At 36.9% G+C, this 21,925-nt stretch overlaps 1 protein-coding gene across 15 annotated transcripts in view; it reads left to right on the top strand.

The window, feature by feature from the left end:
• fgfr2 (fibroblast growth factor receptor 2) overlaps nt 1-21,925 on the top strand; it is a 50,568-nt gene that overhangs the window by 17,413 nt on the left and 11,230 nt on the right. For 3 of the 15 annotated variants that reach the window (XM_079635593.1, XM_079635606.1, XM_079635594.1), the window contains 10 exons: nt 1,593-1,716; nt 6,282-6,472; nt 7,528-7,672; nt 10,197-10,399; nt 11,676-11,815; nt 14,916-15,037; nt 15,456-15,536; nt 18,748-18,858; nt 19,797-19,987; nt 20,800-20,922. In XM_079635593.1, the coding sequence (XP_079491719.1) occupies nt 1,593-1,716; nt 6,282-6,472; nt 7,528-7,672; nt 10,197-10,399; nt 11,676-11,815; nt 14,916-15,037; nt 15,456-15,536; nt 18,748-18,858; nt 19,797-19,987; nt 20,800-20,922 (1,431 nt within the window). Of the gene's footprint in view, nt 1-1,592; nt 1,717-6,281; nt 6,473-6,746; nt 6,886-7,527; nt 7,673-10,196; nt 10,400-11,675; nt 11,816-14,915; nt 15,038-15,455; nt 15,537-18,747; nt 18,859-19,796; nt 19,988-20,799; nt 20,923-21,925 lie in introns of all 15 variants that reach the window. The other 12 variants (XM_079635607.1, XM_079635601.1, XM_079635595.1 and 9 more) reach the window with 6 other exon arrangements.

A 21,925-nucleotide genomic window follows, 5' to 3' on the forward strand; every position in this document is an offset into this window, starting at 1 on the left:
TTGTAGAGTGTGGGGATCGCTGTGTCTGTAAAATATCTCCGAGATGGGACGTTGTATCTCGGCTCCAAAGTGTGCAACATAGCGCGAAAGCCCTGGTTCTCAACGACTGGATGCAAATCCTTGGCAATAAAAGTTGCGATTGATTGTGTAATGCGCTTTGCCCTTTCCGAGCCGGGTGGAAGCTTTGACAATATTGTTTCCACGCTTCAGAGTTCCGTCTTTTGCGTTCCGTCAATATTACGTTATTATCGATTTTTTTTTTGAAAATCGATTTTTGGCATTTGTGAATCGATTCAGAATCGTCCATGTCCGCATCGCGATGCATCTAAGAATCGATTTTTTTCCCCACCCCTAAGTTCTAGTGTAAAAAAAGTGTTAACACTTGGCTTTCTTGGTTCGATTAAAACATACTCTAGTGCGGTTCATTTGTTCAAGTGTGAACGCTGCCAATCCGAACCCTGTTGTGCACTAAACAAAGACGAGACCGCTGAAAAGATGTACGCTTCCAAACAAACTCTGGTGCAGTTCGACTGAAATATGAACGCAACACAGACCAAAGACATGTAAACAAACCAAACACAGGATAAGACGCAACCCTAAAAAGATGTGAATGCTCGTCATAGTCGTGATGTTGTCCATCACAGTTCAGTTCTGGCATCAGAACCGCATCTCCTCACAGCAGATCTATGTATGTGTGTGTGACGGAGGGATTCCTGACGGTTTTTGACTCCTTTACACACTTTATAAGCTCTTCACGAGTATCAGCTGGTCAAAATACCATCATATGTAGGGACGCACATACAACGAGCACATTTAGCCCAGAACACAGCATTGTTTTGGATGTTCGGTAAGTTCCGAAATATACGTTATAAATGCCGACCAATCAGGCTGTGAACGTATCCTCTGCCTTTGGGTTCGGTGTTAAAAATGCGGATTTGAACGCTATTAAAGCGGACCAGGACTAAATGTTTTTGTTTTGTTTTGACCAAACAAAACAAACCCTAACACACCCTAAAATATCAAATGTTTCATAAAATAAATGAATCATTGGAAAACGTACATAACTTAGTACCTTGGGTAAATTAACCCTTATTTTGTCATCATTTATTGAGTCTCAAAAGGCCGAGGGTACGGGCAGAGTTGTGGAGTGAATGTCTCCATGGAAGAGACGCTGGATTTTGTGGCCTGCAGTCACGAGAGCTGAATTCCTGAGGGGGGGGGCGGGAGCTCGCTCGTCTGTCGGCACGGCGATATTACTTTTCCCATGGTGCTCTTGATCGAAAAACCCTCGACTTCTGGGCCAATTTCTCTCTCTCCTGTTTGTTCTGTCAGTGCTACTGTCAGATTTGGCCTCCATTTTGTAAGTCGTCACACACAGGTGTGAAATTGATGATAGTAGGTGCTGAATCAAGCCTGGAGTTTTGTTTGAGATGAATTCGATTTGAGAATATATATTTTTTTTAAAAACTGTGTTTGTGTGTCTGGCAGATAATGTACCCAAATACGATTTACGTAAAGAGGTCACTTAACTGTTCTGAATGTGTGCTGTTGTACTATGCAGGAAGTTTTGATTTTTGCTTTTTCCTGTCCAGGTCCGGCTCCAGCACTGGACTCTAATCATGGAGAGTGTCGTTCCCTCTGATAAAGGAAACTACACCTGCCTGGTGGACAACCCCTATGGGTCCATCAATCACACCTACACACTGGATGTAGTAGGTGAGTCTTGTTTATGTGCATGTGTGTTGACCATTTATTTCTCAGCAGGCCTCTTTGGAGACTGGTAAACAGGGCATGTAAGGAATCTTAGGCCCGGTTTACACCTGGTATTAAGATGCGTTTTGGTCGATCGGATCACAAGTGGACGAGGGAGACACATTCCCGTTTACACCTGGTGTCTCATTTGTCCACTTTCAATCATTTCTTCGAGGGGAGGGTCTATGGGCGGGTAAATACATGAACTTTTTCAGATCTTTCGATCTAATGGACGAAATAAGCTCACGCAATTTACATATGAACGCGTACAATGACGGAAAAACACACGGAGAGCATCAGCTTTCGTTTCTGCTCTGACAGCCGCAAGACCAGCCGAACACTGTGTGTGTGTGTGTGTGTGTGTGTGTGTGTGTGTGTGTGTGTGTGTGTGTGTGTGTGTGTGTGTGTGTGTGTGTGTGTGTGTGTGTGAGTGTGTGTGTCTCAGAAATCAGGCATGGTGAGAGAACATTGTGTTTTGTACGTTTTTCATCTTCAAACCAAACTTGGGTCTCCAGCCGACAAATCCCCGTCTGGCTAGCGCGCTTCCCATAATGTTCACGCATTAGGTCAGTGGTCGGAGACTAGAAGTCTTTTGTGTCGGTTTGAACACATTCGAGCACATGAGAGTTTAAACTATGAAATCAATCTGGCCGAATGTGTTTTCGACAACCTCTGGAAACGGTCATAAGTGGACAAGCTCTGTTTACTCCTGTATTTAGCGTCATCCACTTGTGATCCAATCGACCAAAACGCATTTTAATACCAGGTGTAAACAGGGCCTCTAAGTGGACAACACAGCAAGTAAAGTTAAAAAGCAGAGGAAAGAGAACGGATAGTCAAAAAAAGAAAATTCTGTCTTGCATGCTTACAATGGCTACATTTATTTGATCAAAAATGAAGTGAAAAAACATTGTGCAAATGCTTTACACAAAGCTGTCTTGTGGCTTTACAAGACTTTCAAATGTTCATTTTTGGGGTGAATTGTGCCTATAATTCACAGCTGTCTGCACTAGTCTGCACTAGACCTGCCATCTCGACCTCAGAACCAAGCTATATTTTTGCATGCACACACCCATGAACAGAACGCAGACACGCAAGGACAAAGGCTCACACACACGCATATATATATGCTCCCTATTTAGGGCCCCTGTTCTGGGTTAAGTAAAAGCAGTCTTTCAGAAGGTCTCTGTTTTTCTTTTCTGTTTTATTGCAGGGCTGTAAAGCCCTTTTGTGTCTGGCTCAGTCTAATACTCTCATCACAGAGAAAGCAGGAGAGAAAAGAGGCAGAGGAAGGGATTATGTTGTTTTTCTGTTGTTTTTCACTTTAATGTCAGACTCTCCAACCTGGGAAGTAAATGAAAACGACAAGATTAGAAAACGAAGGTTGGGAGAGTGAAAACATTTTCCCTGTGCCGGATTTGGAGTCTCGCTGACCCTTCGAACAGGTCAATGAAAGTTGCGCCAGTCTGAACTGGCCTGCATTTCAAAGCTGGACAAAGTACAAAGCGCTGACACTTGAAAGAGCCAAAAAGACACTAATTATTGCTGTTTACTGTGGACGTCAGCCAGATTCCAGCGCAGAAACTTCAACTGTAGATAACTTCCAACAATAGCCCCTTATACCAATTTGTGCACATTATGTTCTTATTTAAGTTAAGGACCACTCATAGCATGTTGGTACTAAAGTTTGGCGGGAAATCACGGTAATTTAAAGTCGTATTAACAGTACATGACATGCAGGGGGAAAAATAAAACAATTTCGGATTCGGATTAGTTCTCATGGCTTACTAATTAGTTCACTCATTTTAGTTAACAGAGTGTCAAGTGCAAAGAGCCTGCCTTGTTGACAGAGGCTATTTGCACTAACTATTATTAACTATAAGTCTGTCTCGTTAATGTGTAAACTGATAGCCGTGTAAATACATCAAGAGATGTAAATACATACAGCAAAATCTCTACTGATTGGCATGTTTCAAACCATCCAGCCCTAGTAACTCGGTGCATCTCCACCCTGATTTCTCTCTCAGCCAATCACATGCCGCAACCCCGCCAAGTCAGCAGGTTACCCAGAGTTCAACAGTCTCGCTTCGGGATGCCAGATCAGCCTGTAAATGCCTGGCTAATGATGTAATCAATCGATTGTGATTTGGTGGAGAATGCGGGCAAGCAGTTGGCACTTGGCTCAACTTGTGGGCTGAGGATCTGACAACCTGGTTTCTGTAAAGCTCCTTGGTTAGGGTAGTGCACAAGTGGCTATTAGCAAGTTTTTTTTTTTGCTATAACGTAACACACAATCAATCTAAAACACTTGCTAGCCACTCCAAAGGAAGACTTTCTGTTCGACTTGGATATTTGGTATAGATCTCTATACAGTTTGCCTCTCTAACTTTTTGTTTCTCATCTGTTCTTCTTCATCTGTCTGTCTTTTCTTTTCACTGCCCATCTGTTGGGCATCTTTTATACTCTGCATCCCTTTAACCCCAGCCCTCTCTCTTTTTTTCTCTTTCTGCTTTGCACCATTGTTTTGAGCTTTTCTTGCGCCCCCTCTTGTGCCCCTCAGTCCTAAATCCTCTTACATCCCCCGTAAACCTTCGCTGCATGTCTGTGAAGGTTGACCTCTCCACATCTCCTGTGTGACATCATGCCTGTGTGTCTGTGTATGTCGGGGTAACCAGGAGACGCGTCAGAATTACAGGGCGAGAGTAATGTTGTGTTGTGAAGACTGAGGTGTGTTAGTAATGTGGTTTAGTCAGTTTAGCTTCAGATTTTTTTTTTTTTCCTTTGGAAAAAGTGATTCTGTAGGTCCTTACTGTATCCAAAGCAGGATTATTATAGTTAACCAAAACTAAAACCATTTTTGTTACTTGAAAGAAAATAAACGTTAACTGAAAGAAAATATTAACATAGCATTAAAATATATACATAAACTTATTTTATTTCAGGTAGTTGCCAAGGAATGACAAAGACAAAAAAAATAAAAAATAAAAAATTCTAACATAAAAGTTAGTCTGTACATATATAATATAGTATATAATACTATACTATACTATACAATACTATACTATACTATACTATACTATACACACACACACACGTTTTCATGTTTCACAGGGACTTTACATAGACATAATGATTGTTATACTGTACAAACTGTATAGTCTATCCCCTTAAACTAACCCTACCCCTAAAACATCACTTTGTATGATTTATAAGCTGTTTTCCTCATGAGCACCAAAAAAATGAACAAGGAACAGTCAGTGTCCTAATAATAGAAAACCTCACTACCAAGTGTTTTAACTTTAATTTTAACTTTAGTTTACTCGTATCATCATTGTGACTTTTGGGAAACAAAAATCATATCAGATCATATCTTAGTAGTTTTTTATCAAAAAAGGGAATGAAATGACAAACAAGAGTGTTCCTGATACACCCGGAACCGCCGCTGATATACGGTGGACACTGGACATCTGTCTTATTTCCCCCCCACTTTGCCTTTCTTCATCTGTGTTTGCTCAGTGCTTATCTGCTGAGATAATGCAACAGCCTCTGTTTCGTGAAGTCTTAACAGCCGCCTGACAGGACAGTAGGTGTGGTGATCTGAATGCCAAACGTTCACGTATGCCTTCAATGTCTTTTTTGCAACCACTGACTGATTTTTAATACAAATTTAGGAAAAAAGATGAATATAATTATGTTCTGTTCCAAAAGCGTGTACGGTTCCTAACTAGACAAGGGAATTGAAAGCTGTTTCAAACTTTAGTGAGTAAATATTTTTTGGGGTATTGTGCTTGTTGTGCTGTTGCGAGTTGGCCTCTTTATTGTTAATGTTCGATCAGAATTAAATTGGTATATACACTACCATTCAAAAGTTTGGTATCAGCCAGATTTTTTTAAATACTTTTATTCAGCAAGAATGCCTTAAATTTATCAAAAGTGACAGTACTAAAAACATTTATAATAGTGCTGTCAAATCGATTAATCGCGATTAATTTCATCTAACATAAAAGTTTTTAAATATATAGTATGTGTGTGTGTGTGTGTATATATATATATATATATATATATATATATACACATTTACATACAAACTTTTATGTTAGATGCGATTAATCGTGATAAATCGATTTAACATTACAAATAAATGCTGTTCTTTTGCACAAAATGATTAAGCAGCGCAACTGTTATCAACATTGAAAAGAATCTCAAACTCGCAGTTTCTTCAGCAGAAAATCAGCATATTAGAATGATTTCTGAAGGATCATGTGACTGAAGATTGGAGTAATCATGCTGAAAATTCAGCTTTGCATCACAGGAATAAATTACAGTTTAAATAGTAATAATAGTAAAAATAGTAATAATATTTCACAATATTTCTGTTTTTACTGAAAGCACACAAACACAGCCTTGGTGAGCATAAGATACTTTTTTATTTGTTTTAAAGAAAAATGTAATTGACCCTAAACTTTTAAACAGTAGCGTACATGCTAAATATTCATATAATAATGCTCATTCTTCTTGGTTTTGCTCAGAGCGCTCTCCTCACCGGCCCATTCTTCAGGCAGGCCTGCCGGCCAACATCACTGTTCATGTCGGAGGGGACGCAAGGTTCGTGTGTAAGGTTTACAGTGACGCTCAGCCTCACATCCAGTGGCTGCAGCACATTGCGAAGAACGGCAGCCACAACGGTCCCGATGGACTCCCCTACGTCCGGGTGTTAAAGGTACGCTTGCTTTTCACGTTTAAAAGAATCTGATTTGTCGGAAACAATGCTTTCATTTTCAGATGTTTTGACGCGGCTAATTTCTTTTAAAAAGAACGAGAAGATGCAAAAAAAAAACGATGACTATTTTTACAGCAGATATCCTTGTTTTTCTCATGCCATGTAATGGGTGGTGCTCCCTCCGTTTCCGCTCTCCTATCCTTCCTAAAGAGTACGAGAGATTGTAACAAGCTCCCATGTGTGTGTTTTTGTCCCTGTGCGCGGCACCTTCTAGCGCTCGGGCATAAACAGCTCGGACGTGGAAGTGCTCTTGCTCACCAATGTTACAGAAGAGGACTCTGGTGAATATACGTGCCAAGTGTCCAATTATATTGGTCAGGTCAGCCAGTCCGGTTGGCTCACTGTCCTACCAGGTAAAGCCATGAACGAGACGTTGATTCCCCGGCGTCCCTTCCCCCTCTGCTGGTGTTTTGGGTTGTTTTTTTGTCGTCCTGGTGATCCTGGTATTTTTGCTGAGCCGTTGTGGTGTGGTCTGGTGTATTATTTTCCTTATTTTTTTGGGTGGATCTTTCCTGGTGCCATCCAGCCAATCAGACATGGAAACAAGCCTTCGGTCTGTCCTTGCCTCTGCCTTCCTGTTCTGTGTCAACGACATGTTTCCCATGTCTGTTTTCCCCTTTCCTTTATCACTTTTCTTTAGTTTCTCGCTCTAATCTTTCTTTCCGAAAGGCAGTGGCTTGTTTTCCATGTTTCTTCACTTGTGTTTGCATGGACCCTTGAGGATCTGGCGGGTTCACCTGTGTTGGGTTCAGAGGTTTTCGACCTTCATTTCGATCTACGTTTATGGCGTTTTTTCCCCTGCTGTTCCCGTTTCTCTAACGAAGTGGAACATCTACCATTTCTGTAATGAGTAGATGGGAAATATTTGAACATCTCCTTTCCTCTTCTTGGTATTTTGGGTCTGATTTGTTTCTTTTCTTCTTTCCTTTCTTGTATCTCCCTTCCATCATCTCCATCTTCCTCTTCTCCTGCGTTTCCTCCTTTGTTTCTCTCAGACGGCAGGTGTGAACACTACGGACAAAGAGATCGAGGTGCTCTACCTGCCTAATGTAACTTTCGAGGATGCGGGCGAGTATACATGCTTGGCGGGTAACTCTATTGGGATCTCCTTTCACACTGCTTGGTTGACGGTGCTTCCAGGTATACACTCGTCCTCTACTGCTTCTGTACACACACTTCTTTTATGTCGAAGTCACGTTGGTTGATATCGCGCCAACGTTCTTTGAGAGGAAGCATGAGGCACTTTGGACAGTGTTACTTTGCTCACAGACGGTGCTCTTCGATCATTTTTGACCAAAAATTTTTATGTTTATTTTTTATTTTTTTACTTCATCGGAATTGTACACTTGCTACGTGAACACACACACACACACACACACACACACACACACACACACACACACACACACACACACACACACACACACACACACACACACACACACACACACACACAAAATCATGGATATGATTTGAAAAGGTTAAACTGGCCTGAAAAAAATAGTCATGCTTGTATTTCTCGTGGTCAAAAATGAATGGGAAACTAATTTCATTTAGTGAAAACTTTTGGTACTGCGCCCAAACAAAATCTTGCTGAAAGCTCATTTATCAATCTAAAGATATCAAGCTCAAATTTGGAACACAACCAGTTTTTGAGTAAAACGTGTTTTGGAAAACAGTATTTTTGTGGAATTTTCATAACAATAAATGTAACATTTTTATAACAATAAATTCTATAACTTTTTTAAAGTTCACTTTTTGAAAAATGTTTCACTTACGCAATAATTTGCCGAGTGTCGTCTTTGTAAAGAGACCAAACTTAAGTCCGTTCTCCAAAGCTTTCAAGATTTATCGCATTATTGCACTAAAATAGTATATTCATTTAATAGAATTTTTAATAATTCTATCATTTTTGAGCGCCACATGAAGATTGATTCATTTTAGTTACTTTTAGTAAAAAAAATTTTTTTTTGCCTTTTATTTATTTATTATTATTTAAGCTATTTTATCACTTCAATTTAAACTAAAAGAAAATGAGATATGTTGGGTTTATTTTTTTATAAGCAACAGATTTTTTTATGATTTTAGTTTTAGTTAACGATAATAACCCATTCAGCAATTTTTCGACACATTTTTCATTCTTTGTTATTGCACGTTTAATTCGTTCAGCATCGTAATTTATTTGGTCATCAAATGTAAGAGATATTAAATAATCTTTAAAAATATCTAAAACTGCATCCAAGTGTCTCGTGTCTCTCGTCCCAACTAACATTTCACTGGTTGCATGTTTGGAAAGACTTGTTTTGAAGGAATAGTTCATCTGAAATTACAATTCTGTCATTATTTACTCTCTTTCATGTTGTTTAATGTATGAATGACTTTCTTCAGTGGGACAATTTTTTTCCAGATAATGAAAGAATTTGTGCAAGTGTGAATGATAAGAGGGGGATATGTTCTGTATTGAAGAAAGAGTAAAAAAAACACATGAGAGTGTTAATGATGATAAAATGTTGATTTTTAGATGATCTATTCCTATATGTTTCGAAGTCTTTTTCTATTTCCGCTCTAATAACTGCTCTGTTCTCTAAAGAAAGTCTCAAGATTTGCTTGCCTTCTCAAATGCTGGACTTTCTTAGTTATTAGAGCCACTTACAACGTGTGTGTGTGTGTGTGTGTGTGTGTGTGTGTGTGTGTGTGTGTGTGTGTGTGTGTGTCTAAATGTGACAGACTCTAGATCATTTATTACATGTCCACAAATTTTGGGCAGGTTTAACTAAATATTAGTGAAGTGTTTCATAGTTTTAGAAGCACAAGGGGTATCTGTCGTCATGTGCAAGGCAGCGTCAAGTGTGCACGCTAACATGCATTATGCAACAGCATTGCATTTTATTAAGAGTCCATTTCCTGACAAGGAAACAGACAAAATCTTTGACCGCAAATGGCACCACTTACTGGTCTGCGGTCAGACAGATGGAAATCTGTGTGTGTGTGTGTGTGTGTGTGCGATTGTATCCATGAAGTGTGTATTTCTAAAGGACCTCAAATGTCAGGAAGTACTTCAATACTGTGGTCATATGCAAACCATTTCGTAAGCATGTGTATGTTCGCTGGGGCCACTGAGTGTCAGGAAATACGCTGTGATGGAAAGAAAGATCTCCAAGGAGATCTCTTTAATATCTCCGTTATTAAATCTAATTAAGGCTAAGATCTCAGATTTTTCTCCTAAGACAAGACCATGATCTGAACTGCTGTTCACATTCATTTTATAGCTTTATACTCTTACTGAAGTTGATATTTAAATGAAAAGTTTCCTGAACTAAGGTAGAGGAACATCTAAATAGAATATTTTGCCAGAGTGTCTTTTATTAGTTATTTATTGCTTCAAGATTGTCAGAGAGTGAAAAGTGATTGGTGTGTCAAGTGTGTGTGTGTGTGTGTGTATGTTGGTTCATCCTGTAATTCCTTAGTCACCTACACCTTTTCCTCTTTTCCCCTCTTGCCTTGGAACCTTAATGTCCTTCATAAGCATCTTAAATCTGTGCTGTGTCCAACATTAAGGTTTCTGGTGCAGTTTTCCTCACCTCAGGAGTGCCTTAAATCCTTTTTGGTTTGTTGCCTCACGTCTCAGTCCGATTCTCTCCGATCCTTTTTCGCTACTCTACAGTCGAGCCGGACGCCGTCGAGACGGACTACCCTCCTGACTATGTGGAGATCGCCATCTACTGCATAGGCGTCTTCCTCATCGCCTGTATGGTGGTGATCGTGGTGGTTTGCCGAATGAGGACGTCGGCTAAGAAGCCTGATTTCGGGAGTCAGCCGGCAGTGCACAAGCTGACCAAACAGATCCCTCTGCGCCGCCAGGTAACAGAAAGTAGATAAAGAGTTCTAGAAAACTTATACACACATACACTCACACTAATATATGAATGATTTGTCTTTGGAATATGTAGTTAGTTGGTTTTGTAAGGCCAGGTTTATGTTTAGTGATTCGAACCAACTCTTATTTTACTTACTTTACTTTACTTTATTGTTTATTTTTACAGGGACAATGCACTATTCAGAGTAATCGCACCAGAGTACACATTTTAAAGTACACTCTCAGAAAAAAAGGTTAAATGGGATTCTATATAGAACCAAAAAAGTTTAATATCGTTTTATAGTTTATAGTTTTATATTTATAGTTTAAAGAAGAAATATCGTAAATGATTGCAAAATACTGTTTATCTCTATGTTTAGGTCCATTTTTTTCTTCTGATAAAGTATGTTTACAAGCTGCTAAATTCATAAAATGTAATAAAAAATGTAATAAAACAACATTTATTTAAAAGAAATTCCATAAAATGATCCAATGATTGGAACTTTTAAAAGGTTCTATATATGAAGCACACAGAACCCTTTATGGTTCTATATAGAACATTTTCTTCTAAGAGTGTATGTATATATATATATGATTTACCATGTTAACTTATACATGATATATATCATATATTGTATAAAAATAATTAAGACTTAGATAATTGAGAAGATAATTATATATATATTTTTATAATAATAACTTTATATTTATAATAACTATATAGAATACTATTACACTGCCATTCACTATATATATATATATATTATATATATATATATATATATATATATATATATTATATATATATATATATATATATATAGGTGAATGGCAGTGTTAAAGTATTCTAGATTAAAAGTTCAGTGGTAACTTTGTATGATAACTTAAATGTTATAAGTTATTGAATAACATGTCAAATTCTTTTGTTGAGAAGTTGAAGGTATTCTATATGGTGGTAAGTTGGAAACATTATTTGAAAAATAAAATTTCTCGCATATTTTTTTTTTACAAATGTATGACATGTTGAGAAACCTAATTGTACAAACTGCATGGCTTTTAGGTAAAGTTATTTGAATAGAATCTGATACCTTAGATTTTGTGCTATGATTTGCATCGTCATAGCCACAGCTTACTACAAGGAGGATTTTACATACTATAATGATGATGTTAAGCGGCTAAATGTGCGCGCACACACACACACACACACACATACACATATAGCTGTTAATAGTGTAGGGTTCTGTCTCCAAGACTCAGGTGATCAGCCATCCGTCTTTCCCCTTACAGGTGTCCTCTGACTCCAGCTCCTCCATGAACTCTAGCACGCCATTGGTCAGAATCACCACTCGCCGTAGCTCCGCCCACGACGACCCCATCCCAGAGTATGACCTCCCTGAGGACCCGCGCTGGGAGTTCTCAAGAGACAAGTGAGCATTTACACATTTATTAAAATTCAAAGTGTAATCTTGCATCTTTTTCACTTATAAATCATTGTGATGTGGAACTAATCTTCTTATACACTCACAATCCCATTATGTCTAATTATTAACCTGTGACTTATGCAGGCACAATGTACAATAAATCATTCATAACACAACACAGGCCTCCGTCCGTTACCCTTTTCCATTATTAGACCATTATTCTCGCAGAAATGAAATGGATTTTTGTCTAATGTTTCTGGAAGATTTGAGCAGTTTTTGGTTTGGATATTTATATGTTCTGATATGTTCTGACACCGTGACCCCGATAGCACACACTAACCGTACGACTAGACATACAGAACCAGAAAAACTCAGACTCACAGATTAATGTTTAATTGCCATGCTTAATATTTACAAAATGCTTCCGGCATCACTTGGAGATTTACAATGGGTCCTCTATCATGTTGCCAAAACCTTACAGATTTCTAATGAATGACTAAGAAAGCCCGTTTAAGCAATCGGTCACAAACATGGTGCTTTAAAACGAGTTTATTTGTACTTTGATTTTCTCAAGGATGATTTGTAAGCAGTTTGAGAGACAGGAAGAGTTTAACATGCTATTATTCAACTCCAAACTATAACCAAGTCTTTTATTTATTGAATTAATGGTGGAAACTCAACAAATACAGGTTGAGTCACTCATTTCTTCTGCAGGATTGTTATGTCCATCATCCTTTCATGTACACAGCTAATGACCAATATTGGTATTCTATAGGTGAAGGGAGGCACCATTTTATGGACTTTTTTCTTCCCACCCACTAAAGGAATTATTGCTCTTGGGCAGACAAGCTAAGACATGAACTGTATTTGTGCGAGGAACGCAAGATCTATGAAAGAAACCTTTTTTTTTAAATATTAGCATTTCTAAAATCCACTCTTAGCACAAAGCTCAAGCTATTGAGTTAGTTAACTCATTCAGTTTTTTTCTTCATCCCCGCATGACGTGACCCGGGGCGCATGGCATGCAGAAAACTGAGGAATGTTAGCGCTAGCGGTCGGCGTGGAGGATAAACATAACATTGATTATCTGTGGTGGGCTGGAGTAGACAGAGGCCGCCATTGACCGTACGGCACAGAGGGGGATTGTGTTATCATAGCCACAGATCGGCCCCGGGCCCTGGTGCGGGTGTGAATGTTTACATAGCCCAGTGGTGGAGGGGGCCGGGGACAGACCCAGCACCTGCCAATCAAAGGTTGACTGAGGGCCAATGGCAGGGCAAGAGGTCGAATGTCACAGTGACCGTGAGGGATGAAGATGAAATGTGTGGGATTGTGTTTTTACGTGTCAGGGTGTGTTTATTTCCAAACTAGATCTAATTAGGGGACAAATTTGCTGAAAAATGGCCTCAAAAGTTGTATAAATCAGATGAAACCTCATACAGTATATATATATATATATATATATATATATATATATATATATATATCCTTGCAAAACTATGGTCATGACATTTTAACATGTTCCTTAAAGGGATAGTTCACTTTAAAATAAAAAAATTGTCATCATATACTCACCCTCAAGTTGTTTCAAACCTCTATGAGTTTCTTTCTTCTGCTGAACACAAAGGAAGATATTTTGAAGAATGTCGGTAACCAAACGGTTAACTGGTCCCATTTACTTCCATTATATATATTTTTTCCTACTATGGAAGTCAATAGGACCTGTCAACTGTTTGGTTACCGACATTCTTCAAAATATCTTCCTTTGTGTTCAGCAGAAGAAAGAAACTCATACAGGTTTGAAACAACTTGAGGGTGAGTATATGATGACAGAATTTTAATTTTAAAGTGAACTATCCCTTTAAGGTTCACTTATAATGTTAATAATGGTTTTTGCACACACACAAAAAACAAATATACCAGTATATGTGGAAAAATAAATCTTTTCAACCTTCATTCTGGTTGTGATGAACCTTCTCTGTCTGAAATGATCAGTTTTTAAGGCCTTTAAAGCTTGCCAGTAAACGCCCACTATTATGATTGGTTAACGTCATTGCATAGAAAACCGTATCAATGGCCACACATTATTGCACGTGAGTAAGTGTTTTGAAAACATTATCCATATAAAACCATCCTTTACAGACAAAGTTAATTCATCTTTCAAACAAAAGTTTCTTTGCGAACTCTCCATTACATTGTGCCTCGTTTACAAAATCTGCAGTCAAATGCTCTGAACAAACATACGATGCTCAGATCCATGACGGCTTTAAAATAAATAATGCTGTAATAAACCTTTTAATGGTGTAAAATCATAAATAAAATAATATGGACTGATTGCAAAAAACATGTTATTTACATGGAAAAATAATTTTATTTGTGAATTTTCAATGCTAAGTCAACATTTTGATGGCTAGGTGAATGTGCGTAGATGTTTGACTTGACAAAACTTAAAGGAGACTTGTGTAATTTCTGTAGCAAGTCAGCACCTAACAAAATTACAGTGGTTTTGATCACCTGACAACGACTTTATCATTGGCATTAGTTTTAAGACTACCTGTTTGGTTGAACAAGTGTAATAATACACTTTACCCCTTTAAAAAAAAGTATCCTAATTGATGGATAAGTTACAACACTCTCTTATATAATACATGCTCTAATCTTTTTTGCACTTGACCAGAGCACGCTAGTCAAGTGTTAACCCTGGTGTCCTTCCCTCTCATACACACTCTAAGAAAGTCTCTAAATCCCCAAAGGCATATTGTTACTCCCCCCAGAGGAGCGTAACTCTAGATCTCCCAGCCAGACGTTCAGCTGTCACACTCGCTAATGTCTAATGTAAGCTTTGCGACGGAAGGCAAAGGGCATCCACTTAACACCTACGAGTTAAGTAAACACAACACATGCACACGCAACTCTCATATACGGTTAAATGTCGCGAATGCTTGCGTCTGATGAATAGAGACAGACTTTGGCGACGTCTCCAAACCTAGTGAACTAGACTGTGCTCAGAACGGGGTTCTGGTGAAGGATGGGTTGAAGTGAGTCTGTAAATGAGCACACGCAGAGTTTCTCTGTAATGTTTGTGGTCTTCGGTTTGCTTGTGCAGGTTAACTCTGGGTAAACCGCTTGGCGAGGGCTGCTTTGGGCAGGTTGTGATGGCTGAAGCTCTCGGCATCGACAAGGACAAACCTAAAGAGGCCGTGACGGTGGCTGTCAAGATGCTGAAAAGTAAGTGTTTATGGCTTACATGAGTAAAACTGCATCCTCAGTCAACATTTACCCTTAGTTTGCTTGCATGTGAACAGTATCTGAATGTTGTTATTCATCTAGTTTGTGTGCAGCTGGACCATTTTAGCTTTTATTTAAATGTATTTGAAAACATTTCTCCACTAATGGTTTCATCAGATGTGGGATGGTGGGAATATCTTGACATTTAACCTCATCAGCTCATAAATTGATGTGGGCGTCACCTTTCAAATGGTTCGAATTGGTTTTTACAAGGGAGCTACCTCTCTGATGTAGTGGATTACAAAACTATAGTTCAGATATGGATGGTACATAAGTGAAAGATCAAAGCCCAGCAGATACAGGCTACAAATCACACCAGCTCAGCAGACAGATAAAATTCACATGTGATCTTCTGCAGAACAACTCGGCTCTTTTAGACTGTTTAATGCAGAAGACAGAGTGGGGTGTTCAAAGAAAAGCAAAGTGTTCGAAGATGAAGGTAAGCAAACATGTCAAGAAAGCTCTAATAATGTGTGCCTGTCCAGACTAGGCATTTGCTAAAACAACTAAAAAGTCTTACAAAAACACCAGACTGACAGGCAGAGCACAACACAGACAGAATAATATTGTCATACGGACCATATGAGGCTAAAATATCAGTAAAAAACCTGGACATTTTTCAATAAAAACAGCAGTGTTATGATCCCAGCAACACGCAAAGACAACTCCCCGAAGCATCATCATAACACTTTACCAGCATTTATGATCCAGAACATTAGGTATCCATATATAAATTCATATACTGACCACCTGACATTTTGAGCTCTAGATATCTGAAAATGCTGATTAATTTAATTAATTAAATAATATTTATTTATTTATTTAATTATATATTATATATACAATTAAATAATTATTTTATATATATATTTCTAAGTGTAAATTATATGTATAACATTTTTTTTACTCCTTTTTACCATTTATAATATTTTAATTAAATAGAATATATATATATATATATTTTTTTTTATATTCTATTATATATGTATATATTATATGTAATTTGAATGAATATAAATAGTAAAAATTTGTCAAATAAATAATATATATAATTTACACACATAATATGCTAATTATATTGCCAATTTAATTAACATTTATATATATATATTTATATTTCTAAATGTGTAAATAAGTGTGTAAATTATATGTATAAATATTTTTTTACTCCTTTTTACCATTTATAATATTTTAATTAAATAGAATATATATATATATTTTTTTTTTAAATGTATATATTCCATTATATATGTATATTCTATTATATATGTATATATAATATGTAATTTGAATGAATATAAATAGTAAAAATTAGTCAAATAAATAATATATATAATTTATAAATATAAATTATATTGTCAATTTAATTTTACCTTTACAATAACTTTTTTTAGACATAATGTGATTGTATATTGATGTTTATTTGGAGTGATTTTGGAGCAGACACTTTTATCACAAATTGGCCAAATATTAAAAATCCAGATTTATATTAAAACGACTTGACATAAGCTAAGAGTGTTTTGATTGGGTGCACATTTTAAAAACTAACAAAAACTAGCCAGACTAGTTATGTATTGTTATGATGATCTGAGAATGTGCGTATGTTGAGGCGGGGAGAAAGTGTGAGGCGAGGGCTTTACTGTAGAGGCCTGCGCAGGGTTATTTGTTGGTGCTGAGTGATGCTGGTAGAGCTCGGGTCAAGAGGCCGCATAGCTGACCCGGCGCTCTCCAGCTGCACAGCTCTCGCTCTTCACCTGCACAAAGAAAGAAAGGAAGAAAAGAGAGTGGGGGAGGGAGAAAGCGTCTCAAAAGAAGTTTTAAAGGATGGAGAAAGAGCTGAGGGGGCAGGGCTGCAGTGCAGAAAACACTTGAAACAAGAGCCCGTTCACCGCTTACACCTGGCTTAATTATGGCCCCGGAAAACATTGAGAAACTTAAAGGGATAGTTCACTCAAAAATGTACATTCTGCCATTATTCACTGATGTTTTAACCAATCCTTATGAATTTCGGTCTTCTGTGGAACACAAAAGAAGATATTTTTTAAGAATGTGTTTTTTGTTTTGGGCGGTACAGTGAATGTCAGTGGGGTCCGGTGGTGTTTTGGACCCCATTGACTTTCATTGAATGACCAAAAAGAGTTGATGCATACTTTAAAGTATCTTCCGCTTTCCACAGAAGAAAGATGATAAATCTATGACAAATAGTTGTCGTTAAATGAAATAAAGATAAAGTAAAATGTAATTACTAGATGATAAACTTAAATGGAAACTAACAGATAAAATAAGTTTACGTTACAGTACAAAAAAAAATGTAATGGAATTAAACTAAAACTTAAAAACAAATGAATACCACATAGAAATAATTACAAAACCGAACAACTTTAGTTTATGGTCCAATTCTCACTATTAATGTCTTTTACCTCAATAAACTCCTAATTACTGCTTATTAATAGTTAGGAAGGTAGTTGTCAAGTTTAGGTATTGGGTAGGATTAAGAGATGTAGAATATGATCATGCGGAATAAGGCATTAATATGTGCTTTATAAATACCAATAAACAGTCAATATCCTAATATTTATGCTAATAAGCAACTAGTTAATAGTGAGAATTGGACCCTAAACTAAAGTGTGACCAAAAGCGCATAACAAAACTACTAAAACTTAAACTAAACTAAAATGAAAACTGTATTTGATATATATATATATATATATAAAGATATTAATAAATACTATTTGAATAATATTAAAATAACACCTGTTAAGCATGCAAATATTTTTTGGCCCACTGTAAACTATCGAACAGAATCTCAGCTCATGAAAACACCATTTTTAGAGAAGGCTTTGAGACGTTCATGAGTCTAGTCTGCGAGGAAGAGTGTACAGCGCTCTTAGCAGAAGAAACTGGAGTGAGATAAGACAGGAATGGCGGTCAGTGGATTGTGTCAGGTTCGCTCCAGTGATCAGCGGGCAGATAATGAAAAGGCCACTGTCTCTAAGGTAATTACTCTAAATGGAAGAAACGCTTTTTAATTGTGAGGCAATGAAAGGAGAGCTGTGTGGCGGCTCTTCAGTGTAACACTAAACCACACACACAGACAGTTACACTGGGACACAGACAGACAGTCCAGCCAAACGACTCACACGGGGAGTGTTGGCATGACATACCTGCATACTACTCATACTACTTTTGCTTTATGTATACGGATATAATATTATACAGTATACATTCAGAACACTTATTGCATTGCTTTCATTTCCAGGTACTTTTTTTTCATTTTCATTATTATGAATTGAAATGCCAAATATTAAGATATTATCACAAAAAATAAAAACTGATCAAAAATACAAAATAAACATTTTCATAATCATATCACAGTTTAAGACACCATTCCATTTTTAAACATTTTTATCATTGTTCTGTTTCGCATACTATTTTTTAGGTATATTTTACAGAATATAGTATATACTATTAAGTATGTAGTATGCTAGTGTTAAAATCAGTCTCACTTGTGGGCTTTAGTGCGCAGAAAACAGGGAGAAACTAACAGGATTTATTAAGGATTTTTCCAAATCAAACGGATTATTAGATTTGTTAAGTGGACAAAAAATGTATTTTAAATGTAAATTTTCTTTCTTTTTTAACCTTTCTAGATGATGCAACAGAGAAAGATCTTTCTGACCTGGTGTCAGAGATGGAGATGATGAAGATGATTGGCCGGCACAAGAACATCATCAATCTGTTGGGAGCGTGTACACAGGACGGTGAGTGATTCGATTTAACCCTAGCTTACTCTTATCATATTTGATACATTCATTTCTAAGGTCTCTAAATTATCAATATAATCATAACTTTGCTGAAAAGCCTTTTAATATCATTCAGGTCTTGGCTCACATGTGTTTTTGCTGTGAAATCTATTTTTATAAAGTAAACATTAGAATAACTTTTATATTGTTAGTACTATTTCAAGATGAACACCTAACTGGACTGAAGCAACTTAGGTTTACTTGATTATATATAAATCATTTTTTAGAAATATAATGAGTCAATTAAATATGATCCATCAGGCTTTTTTGAGGAACGTTTATTCGTTCATCTCTTAATCATCATTGTATTACATTATATGTTTTGCCCCCACAAAGAGCTTTGATCATAAAACTAAGCCTTTAAATATCACCTTAACAATTATAGGGAGATATAGAGTGACACTTGATATGTTTATGCATTTTATGTAAGTAGATCTCACATTATCATCATTTCCTCTTTCTTTTTGGCCATATGAATATCAGCAACTGCACCAAATTGCATATTTTTGCTCAGTTTTGGCCTCTGAATAAAATTGAGGTGTTTTTCCTCCTCGAGTGTGAGCTTCCTATTCTCACTTTATCATACTATATGAGCAATACAAGCCTGATGTATCAAATATGATACTCTACAAAAAACACATATGCAAATTTTGTATTACTTTTTTATATTTCGTCAACATTTTTCTGCTTATGATTTAATCTGTCAGGCTTTACAGGGTTCTCACCTGTGTGAATGACAGTGGGATCTCTGACTCTGGTCTCTCTCTCTCTCTCTCTCTCTCTCTCTCTCTCTCTCTCTCTCTCTCTCTCTCTCTCTCTCTCTCTCTCTCTCTCTCTCTCTCTCTCTCTCTCTCTCTCTCTCTCTCTCTCTCTCTCACTCTCACTCTCTTTCTCAGGTCCATTATATGTCATAGTAGAGTATGCATCTAAGGGTAACCTTCGGGAGTATTTGAGGGCCCGGCGGCCCCCAGGAATGGAGTACTCGTATGATATAGCCCGAGTATCAGATGAGCCTCTCACCTTCAAAGATCTGATCTCCTGCACTTATCAAGTAGCTCGTGGCATGGAGTATTTAGCCTCTCAGAAGGTATAAGCACATGCACAACATATACAAATATCATTTATGTATATATAAATGTCACTTACATAGACTTTAAGTGGTGCTGGTCTGGCTTTGGATCCCTGTGATCTTTCTAATGTACATTGCATGCACTTTCTGAAAATTGCAAGCTTTTTATCGGTCAGCTGGGACAAATGTTGCATCTACATATTCTCAGGAACTAGTTATTGAACAGTTTGCGAGGTTCACGCCATCAAAATCTTTCACAGTTTTGTCTGAACACATGTATATTTTGTTTTGTTTTTAGATGATCTGATTTCACACATCTACCCGCTGTCCCTAAATTTCACTTTTTTAAAAAGTGGTTTGTTCTTGGCCACAATAAACAGAAATGTATCAGATTCATGCTAGCGGCTTCTCTAAACTATTTATAGACTTTAAATCCAACAGATGAATGTATAAAAATCCTTTTTAACGCAGTTAATTCTTACACGTTTAAAGAGTGTTCGGCCGTCCAATCAGATTCATGCATCGTCCAAACATGTTTTCATACGGTCAATGAATGAATCACAGCGGATGTGCACGACTCTGTAAGCCGGTCACAGCGCTCTCACTGCTAGCATGCTAACTAAACTGTCATCACGCTCGCCTTCCCGTCTGGAATGCACGCTGGGCCTTATCGCAGTCTCACACGGATCTGCCCTGCGGTTTATCCCTGAAGTACTGAAACGTTCCTGTGGTGTGTTGTTTGTGTCTGCGTGTGTGTGTTTTTAACTGTGTTTCCAAGATGAAGTTGTGATGATTTAAGTTCTTTCTGTCTTTCTCCATCTCTATGGCAGTGTATACACAGGGATCTGGCTGCCAGGAATGTGTTGGTCACAGAAAGCAACTTTATGAAGATTGCAGACTTTGGCCTGGCCAGAGACGTCCACAATATAGATTACTATAAAAAGACCACAAATGTGAGTTTCATTTCGTCAGGAGACACTCCTCTTCACCTTTAAACACATTTCCTGTTGCTTTTCATCTCTGTATGCATTCTTTTTTCTGTATTTAAATATACATGTAATGGCACTCCATTAATATCTGTTGTGTTGGTGGTGAAAAAGATTTAGGCAAGACACACACTACCGTTCAAAATTATTTTTTAAGAAGTCTCTTCAAAGTCTGCATATACACGTGAAACTCGAAAAAGTTGAATATGGTGCAAGTTCATTTATTTCTGTAATTCAACTTAAAAGCTGAAACTAATATATTATATAGACTCATAACATGCAAAGTGAGAGATTTCAAGCCTTTATTTGTTATAATTTTGATGATTATGGCTTACAGCTTATGAAAACCCCAAATTCAAAATTAGAATATTGTGAAAAGGTTTTCATAGCTGTAAGCCATAATCATCAAAATTATAACAAATAAAGGCTTGAAATATGTAATGAGTCTATATAATATTAGTCTCACCTTTTAAGTAGTTATTAATTACTGAATTACTAAAATAAATGAACTTTTGCACGATATTCTAATATTTCGAGTTTCACCTGTATTTGATCATAAATACAGAAAAAACAGTAATATTGTGAAGTATTATTACCGTATAAAATAACTGTTTGCTATTTGAATACATTTTAAAAAGTAATTAATTCCTGTGATGCAAAGAAATTAGAAATCTTCAGAAATCACTCAAGAAACATTTCTTATTATTATCAATGTTGAAAACAGTTGTGCTGCTTAATATTTTCGTGATGCATTTTTTCAGGATTTTTCAGAAAGTTAAAAAGAACAACATTATAAATGTCTTTGCTGTCACTTCGATCAATTGTAGTAAAGTAGTGTATAGTATATTTTTTTTAATGTAATGGTCAATAGCCTTTAAATCACATGAACTATAATTTGCTATTTGCCAGTCAGATATATAAGAAGGACATTTTTATTCTTAAGCAATTTATTTAGGTAAAAAACTTCTGA

Source organism: Phoxinus phoxinus, assembly GCF_949152265.1.
Source record: "Phoxinus phoxinus genome assembly, chromosome: 14".
Lineage (NCBI taxonomy): Eukaryota > Metazoa > Chordata > Actinopteri > Cypriniformes > Leuciscidae > Phoxinus > Phoxinus phoxinus.